This window comes from Camelus bactrianus, chromosome 13 (genome assembly GCF_048773025.1).
Source record: "Camelus bactrianus isolate YW-2024 breed Bactrian camel chromosome 13, ASM4877302v1, whole genome shotgun sequence".
Classification (NCBI taxonomy): domain Eukaryota; kingdom Metazoa; phylum Chordata; class Mammalia; order Artiodactyla; family Camelidae; genus Camelus; species Camelus bactrianus.
Genome location: NC_133551.1, coordinates 52,774,743 through 52,792,742, shown reverse-complemented (window position 1 = coordinate 52,792,742; position 18,000 = coordinate 52,774,743). Strand labels below are relative to the sequence as shown.

General features: G+C 48.2%; 1 protein-coding gene across 2 annotated transcripts; it reads right to left on the bottom strand.

The window, feature by feature from the left end:
• Positions 1 to 10,245: 10,245 nt before the first annotated feature.
• Positions 10,246 to 17,873, bottom strand: AIRIM (AFG2 interacting ribosome maturation factor). Of its 2 annotated transcripts, XM_010959867.3 has the most exons (5): positions 17,597 to 17,873; positions 17,123 to 17,400; positions 14,857 to 15,036; positions 12,796 to 12,914; positions 10,246 to 12,622 (listed from the first exon to the last, which is right to left on the bottom strand). In XM_010959867.3, the coding sequence occupies exons 2-5, from the start codon at positions 17,395 to 17,397 to the stop codon at positions 12,585 to 12,587; spliced, it is 612 nt and encodes a 203-aa protein (XP_010958169.1). In that variant the 5' UTR covers positions 17,398 to 17,400; positions 17,597 to 17,873; the 3' UTR covers positions 10,246 to 12,584. The 2 variants fall into 2 exon arrangements, with proteins under 2 accessions (XP_010958169.1, XP_045376276.1); XM_045520320.2 differs by lacking the exon at positions 17,597 to 17,873 and having other exon boundaries at positions 12,796 to 12,918; positions 17,123 to 17,398.
• Positions 17,874 to 18,000: the final 127 nt, after the last annotated feature.

Below are 18,000 nucleotides of genomic sequence, written 5' to 3'. Positions count from 1 at the left end.
CAGAGGTAGGGATAAATTGGGAGTTTGGGATTAGCAGATACAAACTAGGTACATAATAGATAAGCAACAAGGATCTACTCTACAGCATGGGGAAATATATTCAATAACTTGTAACAGCCTATAATGAAAAAGAATATAGATGTATGCCTGAATCACCAAGCTGTAACCAGAAACCAACACAACATTGTAAATTAACTATACTTCAATAAAAAAATAAAAATAAGAAAATAAATAGCCAGTTACCACAAAGTGGCATGGGCTGTTCTACTGGAAGACAGGGTACTATGGGGACTTAGATGAGGGAGGTGACTCAGCCTGGGTGGTCAAGGTTGACTTTACGAAGGAGATGATGTTTCAATTGAGCCCTGAAAGGTGAAAAGAATCACCCTCCAGGTGGACGAGGAGAGCAGGGCATCCTTGGCAGGAGAACCCCTGTGAACAAAGGCACGGTGGCAGAGGTGATCTGAGGAATGCTGGGAGATGAAGCGGGCTTGGTGGGCTAAGGAGGGTCCTTGAATACCAGGCTGAAGAGTTTGAGTCTCTACCTAGATACTCTGGGAATCTTTGAAAGATTTCAGGAGTAAGTGGATACATGGTTAGATTTACGTATGTTCTAGAGTGATCCTCGTGATAGAGGGGGGACTGAAAGGAGAGAGACTGGAAGCAGAGGCCAGCAATAGTCCTGGTAGTGAGAAAGGAGGAGAAAGGACAGATTTGTGAAAGGTGTGGACAATGCCACCACCTTGGGGACTGATATGTGGGAGCCGGGGCAGGGGCAATGGGACCAGAAGGCAGAAAAGAGGGAGGAGTCAAGGCTGATGAGGGTGGGAGGAAGGGAGCCATGGGGGAAGGAGGAGGAGGACCCTCAAGGCATCACTGCCCAGTGGTCTGGTTCAGGGAACTAGGATTTCCGTGTTATAATCCTGGCTGCCTGCAGAAGTGTTTTGAGGGCTTCTCTTCTATTTCCCCACATCAAGTCAGAATGTTAATTCCCACCCCTTTTTCCATCCATTTCCTCTCAATATGGTGAAGATAACTGAGAAACATTTGGGGGAAGGTATCAGGAGCACTTTGTGGGGAATCACTGGGTAACGTCAGTCTATTTGGTGTTTTCTGAGCCCTCTGGAACCACTCTGGGTGAGGGGCAGAGAAATTTCAAGCCCAGCCTTGCCGCTGAGCCCAGCAGCTTCCTTACTCAGCATCCTTAGTGGCCGTCCAAACGTTCCCCTCCCTCTTCAAGTCTCCGCCTGCCTGATCTCCCTTTCTGCAAACCACCTTGCCTGCTACCTGCCATCCAGATGACACTCCTTCCACTTCCTACCCTCTCCCCAAACTCACTGTAACTATTTCTGTCCTTCTCTCTCCAGGTCCTGAGCCAGCCTCTCTAGGATGCCATTAACCATCCCCTCTCAGCCTACACAAAATTTCGTCTCCTCCATCCTAAAAGACCCCCTCTGCATCTCCTTCAAGTTATTTTCCTCCTGAAAGTCTTTCTGCACACATCCCTTCCATGTCTTCATCTTTTTTCACCCCTCAACCTACTTCAAACCAGTGTTGAACCCAACCCAAGAAACCCAACTTACAGAGGTCACAGCCATCCTCATCCTGCGTGACGCCTCTGCACTCTTCCCAGCCCAGACCTTCCTTCCTTCTTGAAATGGTCTTCTTTCTTGGCCCCTGACCCCCAGGACTTGCTAGCTCTCCTCTGAGCCTCTCTGACAGCAACTTGGGCAATGTCCTGCAGCTTGGGATTCCCCAGCCAATTTCCTTGGATGGCTTTTCTCCTTTCTGCACACATGCTCCCAAAGCTTTATCACTGTAGCCTTGACTCCTCTAGTGATGTCCAAACCCATCTATCCAGAAGCCAGGTGGACACCTCCCACCCCTGACAATGCTCATATTCTGTCCTCCACCACCCACCCTAAAACTCACCCAGCTCCTGTGTCCCCTGCCCTGGTGAATGGCCAGCAAGCTGGCGCCATCCTCCCCTGCTCCCTGCATTTGATTTATCACCAGGTCCTGTTGACTCCATCTTCCAGATGTCTCTGGAATCGACTTCTCTCCATCTCCGCTGCTGTCATCTTGTTCGATCTTTTATCTCACACCTGGACAGCCTCCCAGTCCTCCTCTGCCTGAAGTAGTCCTCCCTCCAAATCCCTGCTTGTCTGGCCTCTGCCTTCCCCTCCCACCTCATCTACCACCAACTCCTTTCTCTTTTCACTCTAGACCCCTTGCCTTCCTGCTCTTTCCTGAACACGCCGAGCTCGTTTCCATCTCAGGACCCTATGGAAGCCTTTTCCACCAGATTAGCAGTTTTCAAACTTTTTGGTCTTATGACTCCGTGACATTCTTTAAAATCGGGGACATCAAAGAGCTTCTGTTTGTGTTCATGTGGGTTGTATCTATCAACATTTGCCAAAATAGACATTAAATCTGAGAATGTTTTAAAACACCAGAACACACAATCACATGCCTCGTTAGCTGTCAGAGTGATGATGTCACTAAATGCCACAGGGCATCTGAAAACTCCCTGGTACGCTCGTGAGAGAGTAAGAGTGGAAAAGGCAAATAGCATCTTAGCACGGCCAGCCCTCTGTATCCACAGTTCTGCATCTGCAAATTCAACCAACCAAGGATTGGAAAAAATCGGGGGGAAAAATTCCAGAAAGTTCTAAAAAGCAAAATTTGAATTGACCACACCGGCAACTATTTACATAGCATTTACACTGTATTAGGTATTATAAGTAATTTAGAGATGATTTAAGGGAGATGATTTAAAGTATACATGAGGATGTGCATAGGTTATATGTAAATAGTACAACATTTTAAATAAAGGACTTGAATACCTGCGGATTTTGGTATCCTGGAGGGGGTCCCAGAACCAACCCCCCATGGATACCAAGAGACAGCTGGGTTATAAAACATTTCTACCCTGCAGATCCCCTGCAAGGGTCTCGGAGTCCCCGGACGACACTTTGAGAACTCACACCCATCTGCCTCCTTCACTGCATTACTGCTCCGTGTCCCTTACAGCGCTTACCGCCACCTGCAATTCCCCACTTTCCTGCCTGCTTACTCTGTCTCCCCACTAGAATCCAAGGCTCCTAAGGGTAGAGGCCCAGACCCCTGTTCACCTCGGAGCCCAGCACAGTGCCTGACTCATGGTGACACTCAGAAACAAGATTCTTAAATGAACGAGTTGTATAAAATCAGTTGTTCTCTGCCTTTGCTGTGTATTAAGGTCACGGGGAGGGGATGCTTTTAAAATTCCTGCACCCCAGCCAATTAAATCAAAATCTTGGGGTGGACACAGGCATCAGTGCTTTACAAATCTCCCCCAGTGATTCCAGTTGCAGCCAAGAATAAGAACCACTGGCCTTAATTCTTCAGTCCTCACTGAGGGAACGACTGTTTATTCCTTGCTTGGTGGGAGCTGCACAGGGTCTAAATGATGCCCACTCCATCCCTTGCCTTCTCCTGCTGGGCCAGGCAGCCAGGCTGAGGGGCGGGGATGGGAGAAGCTGAGTCTGGGGTCCTCCACTGGAAGTTAAGTGACTACTCACAGCCGGGGCCTTGGGTCAATGTGCTCGCTGGGGTAGACAGCTTGCACCAGTGGTGCTGGTTAGTCTCCTAAGCAGGTCTCGGGGTGTGCTGCACTGTGCGCTTTCCGCCATGCAGTGGTGTGAAATTCTGGTACTTGGGCAACTCGTGGAGCATGATGGTGACTTCAGTAGATAGAGGTAGACATGAGACAGGTCCCAGATAGCCCTGAGCAGCGAGATGGCTCACATCCACCGGCTTTGCCTCTGAAGTGTAGCCAGGCATAGCCAGGAAATGACACACCTACTCCTACCTGAGTCAGGCTTCCCTCACTGAGCAGTCCCTAGAACTCCTGCCTGCATCAGGGAGTCGCAGGCCTCGCTGCGAACCACTCCTGGGAGATGGGGAGGGGTGGGCGGGTAGGGGGAGGTGAGGTGTCAGCCACCATCCCCATGCATCCTGCACTTTGCCAGCTCCGCTCCACTCCTGGGTTCGCTTCCTCCCAGCAGTTGTCAGAAGCAGATAAAGGTCTCCATTGCACAGGGGAGGAAGCTGAGGCCCAGAGAGGTCTCACTGCCTGGCCTAAGGGCACTGGCCAGGTCTGTCTTAGATGGCTAGGTAGTGGATTGAAGCACTGGAGTTCCTCAAGGATTCAAATCCTGAGTCAGCTATGTAACCTTCAGTCGAGTCACCTGCTCCTCCTCAATTAGTCTCATCTGTAAAACTAAGGAAATATATCTAACTCACAGGGTGATTGTGATGGATATCAAAGCCCTAAACATTAGCCTGAAGCAGGGAAACTGCTCAACAGTGATTCACGTGTAATTCTTCTTGGGCTCCCAAACCCCTCTTCTTTCCATCACAGTCTGCTGCTTCTCGGAGGAGCATGGCCTGTATTTGTATATGGTTTGAAGTTCTTTTACATCTATTAGCCCACTGAATCCCTGCAGCAGCCCTGTGAAGTTGAAACCTTTGTCTACCACCCTGCTCTCTTTTTGCTTTTTTGGTGAAGACACTGGGGTCCAGAGAGGTCAGGTCGCTGGCTGAGGTCCTGCAGAGGTGAGCGGCAGGTGTCCCAACTCCCTGTCCAGAAGCTTCTCCACTGTGCACTGCAGCAGTGGCCACAGAGGTCTGTGGCTGACCCCGGCCCCCAGGAGAGGTTCCGCCCTGGATTCTCTGGGAAGGAGAGGAGCGGGGAAGCCCGAAGCGGGACAGGGTGCAGAAAAGAGGGTGGAGCTGTGTCCTTGATGTGGCGGCTGGGCCCAGTTGGGGCTGTCGCCACAGTCCTGGGGTTTGGCTGGGACAGCAACCACCACTTCCGCCAGTGAGGTAATGCCGGGTGGATCTGGGAAGCCCAGCCAGGCAGGGCTGGCGAAGGGAGGATGTTCTGCCTCGCCTGGCCAGTGGCTCTTGTCATTGGAGTAGTGGTCCACTCCTGCCCTGTTTCACTTCCGTCACCTGGCCCTGCTCCCAGGCACAGAGAGCCAGGGCCCAGACCTCAGCCCAGAGGGTACCCAACAGAGGAGAAAAGGCCTCAGCCTCCAGTCCTCCAGAGGGTGGAGGGAGAATAAAACCAAGAATTATTAAGAACCTGCTGTGTGCTGGGCCCGCTCCTCTGTGCTTTGAATGAATTAGCACACTTAATTTTCACAAGAGCCCAGTGAGTCAGGGGTTATTATCCTCATTTCACAGGAAGAGAGTTAAAGCCAAGGCCCCAGTCCTAGGTGGTAGAGCTGGGATTCTGCCAAAGCTCGTCATCTTTCCAGGACACCATGGCTTCACAGGAATCCACCCCCACCCCTTGCACCAGCCCACCAGGTGGGGCAGATGTACCTTCCCTGGGCCAGGCAGCTGCAAAGGCCTCTGCAGCATTTCTGCTGCTCGGTTCAGTCCCCAGAGGTGCTGAGTCCCTGCCTGGGCCGGTAGGTTTGTAAGGATGGATATAAAACATGAAGTGATAAGAGATCCAACAAATGTGCTGAGAAAGGAAGGCTTACTCCGAGTAGGGGAAAGAGAGAAGACATTATAGAGTAGATGGTGTCCTAGTTAGGCTTGGAGAAATAAGGTGGGTCCCCTTTCCCAGGGCAAGGAACTGTGTCTTGCCTTCGGGGTGGAGGTGGGGGTTAGCAGCTGTTTTTTCTAGCAGAGGCCTCAGCCCCTCCACCAGAGCAGGCCACTTCCTCCTAGCAGAGGGCATTAACTTCAAGTCTTTTCTGGAAGGTGATGCATGGCCAGGAGCAGGTGACGACACTTAATGAGTCAGGTTGGAAGAGGCCATTTCAGGGCCTTTAGAGATGCTGTCACGTGATAGGGAGTGGCTATAACCAGAAGACAAGGTAATGGGAGCCGTGGGGAGTGAGGCAAGGCCAGATTCCTCGTTGACAGGTAAGGAACCTGCTCTCCACCGACTTGGACTTGGTAGGTGACAGAGGGTCTGACCACAGCTCTGGGGCAGCTCCTTGCAGTAGGGCCAGAGGGAAGTGGGGCAGGGCCAGTGACATAATTTGCAGGGCCCCGTGCAAAATGAGAACTTGGCCTTTGTTCAAAAACTATTAAGAATTTCAAGAGGGCAACAGCAGAGTATTAGGGCAAGCTGGGGGACCCTTGTAAGCACGGGTCACACACCCAGGAAGCTGCCCTGAAGTGGGGTCTAGGGAGAGTGAGCAAAAGATGAGGCCATGATGGGTAGCCCCAGGGATCTTCTACGGGCCCTGACCCAAACCAAGAGACCCTGTAAACAGAGAGGTGAATAATCTGAACGCAAAGCCTGGGCCACACAGCATTTCCTAGACAAACAGCCTGCTTCACTAAGGTGTTTGTGGCTTTCCCAAGTAACCAGTCCACCTCCTCCAACCAGCATCCTCAGAGACTCCAGGTCTTGCCTTATTTGGAGGAGGGAGGGCATTTAAATTTCCTGTGTTGGGGGAGCTCGAAATGCTGGGAAAAGATGTCATGCTTGGAGACCATCCGGGGAAAAGGCCTCTGGAGATGTTCCTTTAATTTACAGAACTAACAACCGAGGATTGTAGCCTTTGGCAAGTACAAAGGGTGATGGCCCAGAAAAGAATCGCAGTATTAATAACGGGCTTGGTTGGCACCATCCTCCTGTCCCCGGCCCTGGGGTTCGTGGGGCTGGGAAGCCTGATCTCTGTTTCAGCAGTGGGATCAAAACCAGCTTTCAGGGCAACATAAGCCAGACATAATTTTTAGCACAGACGTAACTTTCTAGTTCCTTTTTCCTACCCCTCATTTTTCAGTTGCCTTTAAAGAGGCCGCAGAGAACTGAAAAACAAATCCAAGTTTAAAGAGACAAGTGCAAAAATGCAAACTGGGCAAGGGGACAGAGCCGCCAGCTGGACAAAATGTGCCTGGAAAACAGCATCCTCTGCTTGGCAGGTGCCGGGGATTTATGGTTGAGTTTTGCAGACGTTTCATCGCGTTACGAGCCAGCTCAGGAGACCCTCATAAAACTCTGCTTATATGAAAAGAACAAACGAGCTGATAAAAGTCAGCTGCTGCCTATAAACACGCTGTGGGGATTGCAATTGAGTGGTGGATTTATTAGTCTGGGCTCTCTGTGCAAATTAAGAACTACTCCGCATGTCTGAATTGGGAAGATGCTGCTCCCTGCTCACATGATGGCAAACGGGCCAGGCTGACCACCTCCCCCGTCACTTACTTCATTTGAGACCAGAGGGAAGATTCTTACTGAGTTTAAGACGCTGGAAGTCTACTCTTAGGTTCTCTCTTCTTGCCTCCCACAAAAACCCATGGAAAGGCTCCATCGCTCTCTGGCCACTGCATTACTGGCACATCTTTTATGACAGCAGGTCTCACAAGGGGCTTATGTATCTGCTCGGGCCTACTAACTGTGCACTTCGCCCTTAAGCATCGTTCTATCACCGGCAATTAGTTCTGTGCTGGGCACACACGGAGGTCTCTAAGTGAATGTATCTGGATGAGGCAGACTGCAAGGAGCCATGTACATCAGTTACTGCTACCCGACTCCAAACAGCATAGAGGGGTTGGGAGAACAGACCTGAGATGCCTGCTGGAATTGAGAACCAGCGAGGAGCTGGGAAGCAACAAAAACGGAAGAGGTGCAATGAGGGAGTTATTCAGGCTGGTTGCTTCCCCAGGGAAGCACGACCTTTGTGGTTATTCTACTCTCTCTCTATGCTGTTGTTTTTTCTCTGGATTAAGGCTATTTCTTAAATAATGACTCTGCAAGAGAATGAGGGGGTACCTGATAAGGATACAGCTACCTCGCCCCTGCCCGCATGTACTGGATCAGAGTCTCTGGGGCTGGAGCCCTCATGTGCTGGACCAGGTACCAGTCTCAGAAAAAATGACTCTCCTTTGCACTCGATAGAAACCAAGAAGGTGCCTTCCAGGAATGCTGGGGAGGAGGGAGAGTGCCTGGAAGGACTGGCTTTCTCCTTCCAGCCCCTGGCATAAACAGCAAAAGTGTAAGACTCTGGCAGACAGCCTCAGGACTCACTCCAGCCCTCCTGGCTATGGGATCCGAAGGGAGGGTAACTGGCAAGGTTGCAGCGCCCTGAGCCTTGGGTGCCCCTGCCAAGCCAGATGGGGCAGCGCTGTACTCAGTGCTGTGTTTGGAGGACTCAGGTCCCACACGTGGCTGGGTATTAAGGAAACCAACTCTTGCCACAGCTGAGGAGGTATTAGGGATGCTTTTGCCTCTGTGGCAGAGAGGAAATGGTGATATAAAAGAAAGACCCTTTATACCAGAACCTGGAAAACCCTGGGACGAATCCAGGCAATGTCACTTACCAGCTATGGGCACTGAGAAAATCACCATGTTTCTCAGAGCATTTTTGTTTCATTGCTTGTGAAGGGCTGAGGAAGATGTTGAAGAGCGTAGCCCAGAGCTACACACTTGGAAGGTGACTAATAAACCTTAAGTGAATTTCAGGCCCTTAAATGTTCATAAATTTACCAAAAACCCTCACATACTTCCTCCCACTTGAGCCTTACAACTCTGTAAGGATTGATATCATCATCTCATTGAACAAAGAAACTGAAACTCAGAAGAAACAACTTGCCCAAAATCACCTGGCTAGTAAGAGACTGACCTGAGATTTGGACCCAGGTGTGGGTCACTAGCAATTCTGCAGGGTTTCCCCAGAGCTGGTTATCAACACACTAGCTCCTTCCCCTCATCCCTGAATCTGCTCCTCCAGATGTGCACTCTCCCTACCTTCTCACAGGGAGAAGGAATTACAAATAACCCAGTGCTCAAACAGGTTGGTGATGGTACCCAGCTCCCATCATCCTGACTACAGTCAGACAGACCATACAGCCTGGACCCTCCCTGGGCAGGGACAAGTCCTTCTCTTCAGAGCCTAGGATCCCACAGGCTTTGAAAACCCCCTACCCTACCTGAGAGAAGAATCTTGAGGTCAATTCTAAATGCAGATAGGGTAGAGACAGGAAAGAAGCATAAATTCATTTCTCCCAACAGATTGTCTCCCTAACAGGGAAGAAGGTTCTGACTACCAAGGGTCTATTTCCCCAACTGAAGGAAACAGAGAAAATGACTCACATTTGATATCTCAATCCACAGGCCAGTGGCAATGCTTAAAGGAAGAGAGCTAGACATAGTCCCACCACGATTCTCCCTAAATTAGTTTATAAACTTAGTACAATTCCAGTAAAACTACCAAGAGAATTCTTTTATTGGGGGTGAGTGGGTGGGGTGGGATTAGCTAATTGAAAATTCCAGGGGAGGAAAAGCATAATGAGCAGGGGTGGGAGTTCAAGGGAGGGTTGCTGAAACCTAACAGATACTCACTTTAGAAAGAACCCAAATGGCCATCAGTAAAGGGCTGGTTAAATAAACAGTTACCCACACAACAGAAAACTATGCAACTGTTTTAGAAAAAATTGAAGCTCTATGTATTCACACAGAATGGTCTCTAAGATAAAGTGGGAAAAATGAGGTACAAAACTGGGTCTGTAGCATGCTACTATCTGTGTAAAGTTATGGAGAAAATACAAAAACATACTTGCTTGTATTTTTCATCTATTACTGTAGAACAAATTACCCCAAAACTTAATGACTTAGAACAAACGATTATTACCAGTTTCCTTGGGTCGGAAATCCAGGAACAGCTGAACTGGTTGTTTTTGGCTTAGGTCCCTATGAGGTCCCAGCTAAGCAGTTAGCTGGGGCTGTGGTCTCATCTGAAGGCTCAGCTCGGGGAGAGGGTCTGCTTCCAACCTCACTTGTGGTTGCTGGCTGGCATCTGTCTGTCACATGAGCTCTCCACAGGGCTGCCTCACAGCCTTGAAGCTGAATTCCCCCAAGAGAGTGAGCGACAGCACTCAAGACAGAAGCCACAGTCTTTTTCCACAGCCTAGTTTAACCACTTCTACCATCTTCTCCTCATTAGAAGAAACTCAGTAAGGCCAGCCCACCCTGAAGGGCAGGGGAGTATACAAGGGTGTGGATCGCTGGCATCACTGGGGCTATCACAGAGGACACCCACCCCAGGACTTATACAGGCAAAGAACATTTTTAGAAGGACACACTGGAAACATTTAACACTAGCTGCCTCCAAGGAGGGGAACTGAGTAACATGGTAGGGGTGAACTTTTCACTGAATATACACTTGTGCCCTTTGAATCTGGTATAGTGTGAATGTACCACTTCTTCAAAAAATAAACCAAACTAATTTTAAATTTAAACAGAACAATTAGAAGGATAGCAATTTAATAGAAGAGAAGCTAAGAAGGAACAATTATACTTCAATAATACATAGTTATTACTTAGCACCATAAACACACTTAAATCAATTTACAGTATGATTACTTGTTTCAATGAGGGAAGTTTAAAAAGCTCTTTATCATACTCACACAGATGCACACACCAACAAGCAACTCCCATTTACAGAACAAAATACATACTCCTGAGCCAGGCATTCAGGGCTCTTCACAAATTCATTCCAGTCCACCCGCACAGACCCAATTCCTGCCACACTTCTGTCCGCCTATGAGCTCTGGCGACCTGCTAGACTGAACTATTACTACTCAGTCTGTCCCAGTTCTAGGGGTACAAGCTTTCCATTCCTTGCCGAACACTGCCTTTGCATAGACTGTCTCTGTGCATTCAGCGCCCTGCACTCCTCCCGGAGTCCAAGAAAAATCAGTCTTGAGGCCTGACTCACATGTCAATGTCACCATGAAGTAGTCCCACAAGCAGTTGTCACCTCTATACTCCCACGGAATTCTGTTATTTCAAATACTTCTATTATTGTATTACATCTGTTCAACTTAAAGTCTGGTCCTTGGATCATCACCATCAGCTGGGACCTCATCAGAAATGCAGAGTCCAGGGCCACACCCCAGACCTACAGAATCAGAATCTAAATTTTAACAAGATACCAGTGATTTATATGCACATTCAAGTTTGAGAAACACTGGTTGGACTATAAGGCTTTCTAGGGCACTCCACCTCTCTCCCCAGAACACATCATAAGACCTGATACTGAAATGTCTTTTTTTAAAGTTCTTACTTTTTTTTAGTCCATGCTAAGCATGCACTCTACCACTGAGCTATTTTCCTCCCCATCCCCAAATGTCTTAAGTTAAGTTCTATTTACAACTCTTATGTATGTGATAGAATTGATAAAAAAAAATTCCTGGAAGAATATACACATTATTAAAAACAGCTATCCAGTAGGTGGATAATGTGCATTTTCACTTTCTGTAATAGTTCAATTTTTCACAGTCAGAATGTATTATCCTTAAGGTAGAAAAACATGAAGTTTTGGGAAAATACATGTAAAATATAAGACATAATACATGCATATAATGGTATATAATATATAAAATGGTACATAATGGCATTGAGCTATATTCACAAATATGAAAAACTGGCCAACTATATTAAGGGTTTTTTTAAAAAAGACAACTTAAATAATAGACAATGATACCTTATTTTTTTGTTAAAAAAATTGTGAATATGGACGTTGAAAAGATACATATCAAAATATCTCTGGTGGACCTTGTTTTATACTTTTCTACATTTTAAATGTTTTCTACAATTTTCTTAAAAAGCACATATCATTTTTGTAATAAAAATAAGTCATTTTCATTTTGAAAATATCTATATTCTTTTAAGCCCCTTCACATCCAATGATCCATATTTTTACATCGGTCTAGGAAGTTGGCAGGTCTGGCCTGTGCATGACCACCTCACACGTAAAGGCACTGGGCCTCAGAAACACAACCCTGATCATGCGACTCTGGGCTGGTGTTCCTTCTCTGGCCCATGCAGCTACTACCAGATCAGAGGACTGTGGCAAGTCAGTTGCTAGCTTTGGTTAAAATAAAAAGAACCCCTGTTATTTTAGGAGTCCCACTATCCGTAGTTACTTACTCCTAGGTAGCAAGAGCAATAGGGGAACCCCTCCAAAGACAAAGCATTCAGAGTAATTCATGCAGCACCACCTCCCCCTGGTGGCAGGCTCTGGAAACTGGAATTGTCTTGATAAGGAACGTTTCAGTTGGAGGACAATTACTGTTTTCCATCAACATCACCTCTACTTCCTTGAATCATCAAAGCCACTTTCTCTTTTGTCAAACAGTCAGGTGTCAACACAAATACACGAAACCAGGACCTGGTGTCAAAGAGGCGCAGAGCTCTGGATGGTGCCGAGGGCAGGGCCACTCTCCACCCCCACCCTGTCCTTTCCTTCCTTACCACTTCTGTGGCTGTTGCTTCTGCCCTCAGAGTTCTACCGCACCACCTTTCCTGCAGCCTCTTTGCCTCTGTCCACTTCCCTGAGCCTTAGGAAAGGGCAAGGGGAGACCATGCACCCTCAGCCATGAGCTGTATGAAGAAGCCCCAACATCAGAAACATCTAGCACAATCCTCCCAAAAGCGCGTCCTCCGGCTCGAGGCACTGATACTTCCAGTGAGTCAGGTTGCGATGCTAACACATCTTTAGAAATACCAGAGTACAGCAATGTCGGTCTTCAACTGTGTCCCCTGGTCTCCAGAGAAACACACAGCTTCTTCACTCTTCCAGGAAGAAAGAAACATTCAATAGGATATCTGGAACATGAAGAGAAAAAACACGTGGCACACCACCTCACCAGAAAGCACGAACCATCAGAGTTACAGAAGATACAGAGGCACTGTGAGGGCGTCTCTATCCGCTTCCAGAGAGGCGAGGCACAGAAAGAAAGGAGGGGAGGAGACACGAAGGACTGAGTACAAACCAGTACCTCGTACAAGGTCTGGGTGTTCGTCTTCTGAAATTCGGTCCCAGGCTGTGGGCAAAGCTCGGATGTTTCCCAAGTCTCCCCACTCGATCGAGGACAGGAGGTACTTCCTCTTCAGGTACCTTCCTGGGAGTTAAGGAAGGTCTTCAAAAAGAAAGTGAAATACACTGAAGGTGGAAAACACTCTGGAGAGAGCTCTGGGGAGCTAGAAACATGAAAGAGCAGCTCGCACTACACTCACCGGGTGGGCAGGACTCGCCTGCGCTACAGATCTTTACTGAGCCCCTCTTTACACACGTGGCCCCAGGCTGCGGGGTAAAGGGCGGAAACACTGCCACTGCCATCTGGGATCTCACCGTAGTGAGGAAAAACCCAGAAACTGAAAAGCAAGATTCTAAATGACAGGAAAGATAAAGCTCAGTGAAGCTGAGGATGAATTCATCCCCTTTAGAGGACAGCAGAGATTCCAGCTGGTAGGACGAGCTGAAGCCAAGGCCCAGAAGTGGGGAAGCATGAATGGATTCAGGGATTCAGGGACAGTACATCTTCCAGCGTGACTGGCATGGAATGACGTGGAGTAATAGGAAAGGCAGCCGGGAGGGCAGCTGGGACAGGAACACAAAGACCAAGGTGGGGTCCTGCACTTTTCACCCTTGGAGCAACAGAAGCTACTGAAAACTCCTGTACAAGCAACAGGATCAGAACGACACTTCCTGAAGAGATCTCTGGAGTGTGGCCACTAACTAGGGGTGGCTTAGAGGGAAAGAAGCCAGAGACCGAAAAACATGTGATAAAGGATCCAAGTGAGAGGTAAGAAACCATGGGCGAAGCAGTGGGGACAGAGAAGGAAAATTCAAGAAGCATCAGGGAGACAGAATGGAAGGACATGACAGATGACCTTGCAAACGTTCTCAGAACAGCACCTGGCACGTGACAAGCACCCACCTGCATGTGACAAGCGCCCAGTGATGCTGGCCACAGCAACTGCTCCCACTGCCAACACTGCTGTTGCCACCACTGCTGCTGCTGCCACTGTTGCAATTTAAAAAGAAAACAGAGTGGGAAATGGGGAAGCTGCTGCTTCAATTTCCAGGCTAAGTGATTAAACGGGGTTGACTCTACAAGTGAAGGAAAAGGGAGCTGAAGGCAAGGGTTGGACAGAGTTCAGTTCTCCATCTGCGCTTGCAATTCTGTGAGGTTCCAGTTGGCGGCACCTGCAGTAAACGGAAAATCAAGAAGAGGGGCAAGAGTAAAGGCTGGGTTTGGGAGTGATTCAAACGAAGGCAGAAACCTCAGCCAGAGGAAGGATGTGGGTATCAGGCAAGAAACATAGAAGAAGGTGAGAGGACTCCAACTAACGGGCCTTTCTGCATCCACGCAAATCTTCCCTCAGAACACAGCTGGGCGATTCTACGGAAAACAGGTCTGTCCAGGTTACTCCTCTACTCGGAACCTCCTATAGCTTTCCATCTCACTCAGAGTAAAAGCTAAAATCCTTTCAAAGACCTCAGAGGCCCTACCAGGTCTAGCCCCGTCTGTCTGACCGCATCTCCTGTTAGACACCCCACTCCCCGCCCTGCTATTTCCTGAACATACAGGGCTCACTCTCACATCAGGGCCTTTGCCCTTGGTGTTTCTTCTGCCTGGGACAATCTTCCCTCAAATAAACACACGGTTCTCTCCCTCACCCTTTTCAGGTCTTTTCTCAAATACCACTTTCTCACCAAGGCCTGCCCTGCCCACCCTATTTAAAATCACAAGCGCACCCTTCACCTCTTACTTTCCCCACTCCACGCTTTGTTTTCCTGCATGGCATTAATCATCACCTGATATTCTATACATCTTCCTTTTTCTAACGCCCATCTCCTAGCACCTAGAACAATGCCTGGCAAATAGCAGCTACTCAATAAATGAGTTGAGGAATGACTGTACAAAGGAATGCAGGAAGAATCCAAGTTCAGGAACCAAAGAGAAATGACCCATACTATATATTTTGTGAAAACTGAAATTAAAAAGACTTCCTGGAATAGCTCTGGGACGACCTGAAATGTTTGCAAAGGATACGAATTTCGATAATGTCTCTCGATATCTTGCAACCACTCCAACATTTCAGCCACGGAGGGGCTCGTGGCTGAAGCCTGCAGGACAGCGTCCACGCCGAGGGCGTCTGCATGCTGCTCGTAGATCTGAAGCACGCGTTCCACGTGGCTGCTGACCACATCACGCACCTTGAGGAGGGCGTCTCTGCAGTAAAGAGTCGGATTTAGGCAATATCATGAGAAAGACCTAAGGCGGGGTCCCTCACCCTCAGCACTATGGACATTTTGGACCAGATTCTCTGTGGTGGAGGGCTGCCTTCTGGGTTGTAAGATGTCCAGCAGCATCCCTGGTCTCTACCCACTTGATGACATGTCCCCACCCTTCTCCCAAGTAGTGACAATCAGTAATGTCTACAGAAGTGGCCAGACGTCCCAATGGAGAAAACTGCTTCCAAATGAGACCCACTGCTCTAGGGATATTGGTGGTGGTGCCTTGGAGGTAGGGGTGGCTCAAGAATTAAGAACTGACTTAAAGAGGGGAAGGCTGAAATAAATGGCTCTCAAAGCTGTGTGATGAGCCCAGCTGCCAAAGAAAGTAAAGACCAAGCGGCATTTCTGGGGCTGCCATAAAGCCATACAAGAAGAGAAGATGCTCACACAGTCCCTTGCCATGTACGTGAAAGGGAATTAGCAAGAGGCAACTGATGCATCAGAACAGTACTCTTCACATGCCACTTCGCCTCATCTAAGTGAATTCTTGAATGGGTAAAGTTTGGGCTCTTGATGCACAAAGACTACTGTGGATTTTAAGGAAGTTACTCATCCTCAATCACAGATAAAAATGGTCTCTAAATTTTATTCACTGTGCATCCTGAGTACCTGGAACATCGAGACTGGCACAGGACAACAAACACTTGTCTGATGAATGAATGAATGAATGAATGAACAGGACTTTGTGATGATTAAATGCAGTAATGCATATTAAGTGCTTAGGGAAGTGCCTGGCTATGGGAAATTGTTATTATTCCACTGGTAACTCGAAGGGGCCCAGCCACCAAGATGAAGGCTACAATGTCCCAAAGGGCAAGGCATTCCCAAGCATAGAATTGCAGCTTTCAAAAATGACTGTGACTCACAATTTAAAAACAGACTGAAAATGACAGCCCAATACCCACACACAAGTGGCTAATCAACTGCAACAAAAGTTCACTATCTTAGAACATTCCATGACATAATTTAATTGACAATCTCTTCTACTCAACTAAGGAACTAAGTCTGGTTCACTGTAGTATTCCCAGCACCCGTGCTTGGCATCCCATAGATGTTTAATGAGTGTTTTTTGTACAAATGAATACAAAGAAGGCCCTCATCTTTGACAGTTTTCTATTAGTCTATGAAACAGACTCTATACACTAGGACCTTCTTTTATCCTGGTCAAGGAGAGACTATATATGCCCTGTCTCTTTTCTATCCTCAAATACCTATAACTCTAAGCTAGAGAGCCTAACAGTAGGCATGATAAGACCCCAGAGAGGTGCTGCTCCTGGCACAAAGACACCAATGTACAGCGGAACAAAGTGGTGGTTAAGAGCTCTGGCCTTGGTGTCAGACACATTTGCGTTAGAATCCCAGCTTTCCTATTTATTAACTGTGTGACCATAGGCAATCTGCTTGAGCCTTAGTTTCCTCACCTGAAGAATGGGATTAAGTGAGGTTAAGTCACAGAGGTGTTGAAAATATTTTATGAGATAATATGTGTAAAACCCTTAGCTCTGGCACCTATAGCTTCATGCTGCTTTTTATGAAAGAAAAACTGTAAACGAGGGTTAATAAGTTTTCTCCATTGCTCTTCCATTCTGCTTTGGTAACTTTTACCAAGTCCACGACTGCCATGCCTGGCCTAACAAGGGAAATGCCAGAAAATGGCTTTTTGACAGAGGTCCCATTGCAATAAGTGGAAAGGAGTTATGGCTCAGACTCCCAAGTACCATACTCTCAAGTAAGGAGAAAAACACCCTTCTGACTGATCCGAGCTTACTAAACACCGTTTAAAAAAATCTTTCCTCCAAGAAGCTCTCCCTTCTGAGAAATATGGCCTACCTCTGTCTATGGAGTGTGTATCTAATTTTAATTTAACCTGAGCACCCAACCCCCACACCTCGTGGCCTTTCTCTTGCCTTCTGAAACAGCTTGCACTCTACGGAGTACGTGTCTCTCCAAATAAATCTATCTATACTAAAAAGAAAAAAAAGAATCTTTCCACCAAGAACGAGCGTCACTGAGCCTCTTACAGCCTCTCCCATAACTTGTCCAGGACAATGTCACCAGCCGCCAGCTGCTTGCGTTTCAGCCGCTCCTTTAAGTCTGGGAAAGCCCGCAGTGACGGCACATCCTCAAATCGCAGATTCTGTGCTGCCTGCAGCTGCTCTGCCAAGTTGCTGAGGGAGGTCAGGAGGGGTGGGCAATCCCTAAGAGTGCTCTGCCACAGGCCCTGCTGCTCCTCCACCACGGGAAAGCACTTCCTCAGGGCCTCCTGCACAGCAAACAAGGGCCCGTCTTGAGTCATCTTCTGTTAGGAAAACAAAACAAAACCAGAAAGAAAAAACAAAAATCCAGCATTAGGGTCCCAAGTAGGCAGGGGAAGTACCGGGTCAAGGGTGGGAGTTATTTCTGTTCTCAGGTGAGGTGCAGCTAAACCAGGGTTTCTCCGGGTAGGGCCGTCTATCCCTCCCGACAGGAGTTCCTAGCGCGAGGCGTTGTCTTACCTTTAGAAGGGCTTCTGGAAGGCAGGGCCCCTGCTTCCCACCTCGGGAAGGGTTTCCTAAGTATCCCTCGGAGGTTCGTCCGGGCTAGAGCGGTCTCCTGTTTTAAACTGCAGCTTCCCCAGGCCGACCCGTGCTTCCGAAGCTAGAATCTTCTCTTCTCTCCTTGAGGCTGCGGGTCACTTTCCCTAAACCAGAGGGAAAACTTAAAGCTAAAGCAATCAATGCTTCAGGCCCTTCCAGAGCCGCCAACATGCCCCCCGCCACCTATCTGCGCATGCCCCAACGTTGCTACTAAGTCGCGAAAATATGTCGTCAAACCGCAATGCCTTCTGGGTGCTGTAGTCTACGTGAGGACTGGCGGCCGGATCGCGGAGCTTCCCTGTGATTGGTTATCGTGGGACTCT

Bases quoted from the DNA above. Each gene is read 5' to 3' on its own strand.
- AIRIM (XM_045520320.2), bottom strand. From the start codon at position 17,397: ATGACTCAAGACGGGCCCTTGTTTGCTGTGCAGGAGGCCCTGAGGAAG. The intron at 15,037-17,122 runs GTAAGAGGCTCA...TCTTTACTGCAG, and splicing joins GACAAGTTATGGGAGAGGCT to AGACGCCCTCCTCAAGGTGC. The intron at 12,623-12,795 runs GTACTGGTTTGT...TTCATGTTCCAG, and splicing joins ACACCCAGACCTTGTACGAG to ATATCCTATTGAATGTTTCT.